This window comes from Priapulus caudatus, unplaced genomic scaffold (genome assembly GCF_000485595.1).
Source record: "Priapulus caudatus unplaced genomic scaffold, Priapulus_caudatus-5.0.1 Scaffold38, whole genome shotgun sequence".
Lineage (NCBI taxonomy): Eukaryota > Metazoa > Priapulida > Priapulimorpha > Priapulimorphida > Priapulidae > Priapulus > Priapulus caudatus.
In genome coordinates, this window is record NW_014577099.1 from 447,524 (window position 1) to 449,039 (window position 1,516).

Sequence of the window (1,516 nt, forward strand, 5' to 3'; positions counted from 1 at the left end):
TATTACTTACCTTTAAGTATTTTATCAAAAAATGTGTTTTTGAAACTTTTGAAGCAATAGTAAATCCAGTAAAATCAACCATTTGAAAGGGCGCATAGCCTAATCGTGACGTGAATTTGAGAATCTGTGCTGAGCTTTGTAATGGATGACCGGACGCGTAGCCACTGCGTAAATATTAAACTAAGGTAAACTGTGGTGTTTAGCTTAGTTTAATATTTAATGCACTCAAATATATATATCAGAAAGCATATGATCTAAAAATCAATGCCAGCTAAAACAAGGCTACAATGAATCAGCGCTAGTCAAAAGGAAGCAATGGGACTGTAAGCCTGGGCTTCAACAGTTCATGACAAAACCAGGAGGAAATAAACGACTTTGGCTTAAATTTGATGTGAGGGTTGGAAAACTGCAGTACATTGTGCATACAACTTTGAAAGGAATGCTCATTGTGTTTGTTTTGATTTAAACATAGCATGTATATTTAGAGAGCACGATCATTCTGTTTAGTTACTATTGTCAGCTAGCAGCATGGATAGTAACAGCTGTGGGTCGTACTACAGTTCGGTAAAAATTAATGACATTACCGTCTGATACAATTATATAATCGGTTTCTATTAAGAAAGCTATCTACCTTCTTTTTCAGGGTCTTCCATTGGATTCCCTTGTAGGTCAAGCCGTTCTTTGTAAATATTGTGGTCAACATCAATTTGTGTTTCTCCTGTGACATCCATTGCATCGATACTCAAAACTGGAATGAAATATCTTTATGATTAAACTAACATGTACATAAAACTAATACATAAGTAAATACATGAAAACACTAAACAAACTTTTAGTCTATTACATTAATTTACATAACATTAGATTAATCCAACTATTATATCCAAATATTAACATTCATGTAATCCATAGATCATAGTGTTTTTCATGTGCCGTTTTGTACGTATTTGTCTACTTACTACCCTAACCCTAAAATTTTCTATATGAAATATGTTGAAATATGGGCTACCACGCAAGTTATTTGTGTGAATTTGGTATATATATATAACTTTTTCTACAACTTCGAAGGTGCTAGCACTCTTTCATTTGGTTCAACAAGCCGTGTCATTCTCGTAAAACACAAATGGATCCGTTACTTTGACACATTTCGTATGACTCATGTCTCTGTGTTTTCGGCTGACTATACACTTTCGAATGTCTATGATGCACTGTTGCGATTTTTTTCCCAATTTTTTCCAATTTTTCCCGGATTTTTTCCCCTTTTCCGATTTTTCCCTTTTTTTTTATCGAAACTGGACTCGGACTCGGACTCGGGTGATGTGGACTCAGACTCGGAATCGGACTCGGACGGCGCGGACTCGGACTCGGACTCAGACTCGGGGGGTGCGGACTCGACTACAACACTGGTGGCTACGCGTCCGGTTACCGGACGCCCAGCTCCCAGGCTACGCCTATATCATCATTCTTTCTCATATATCTATCATCATCATATATATATATAGCTATATATATATAT

General features: G+C 36.5%; 1 protein-coding gene across 1 annotated transcript in view; it reads right to left on the reverse strand.

The window, feature by feature from the left end:
• The window catches only part of LOC106819060 (endoplasmic reticulum-Golgi intermediate compartment protein 3-like), a gene marked incomplete at its 5' end in the record, with an annotated part of 25,687 nt that overhangs the window by 23,469 nt on the left and 702 nt on the right, over window positions 1-1,516 (reverse strand). Inside the window, 1 exon segment of the mRNA XM_014823724.1 lies at window positions 632-748. Coding sequence (XP_014679210.1) covers window positions 632-748 — 117 coding nt within the window.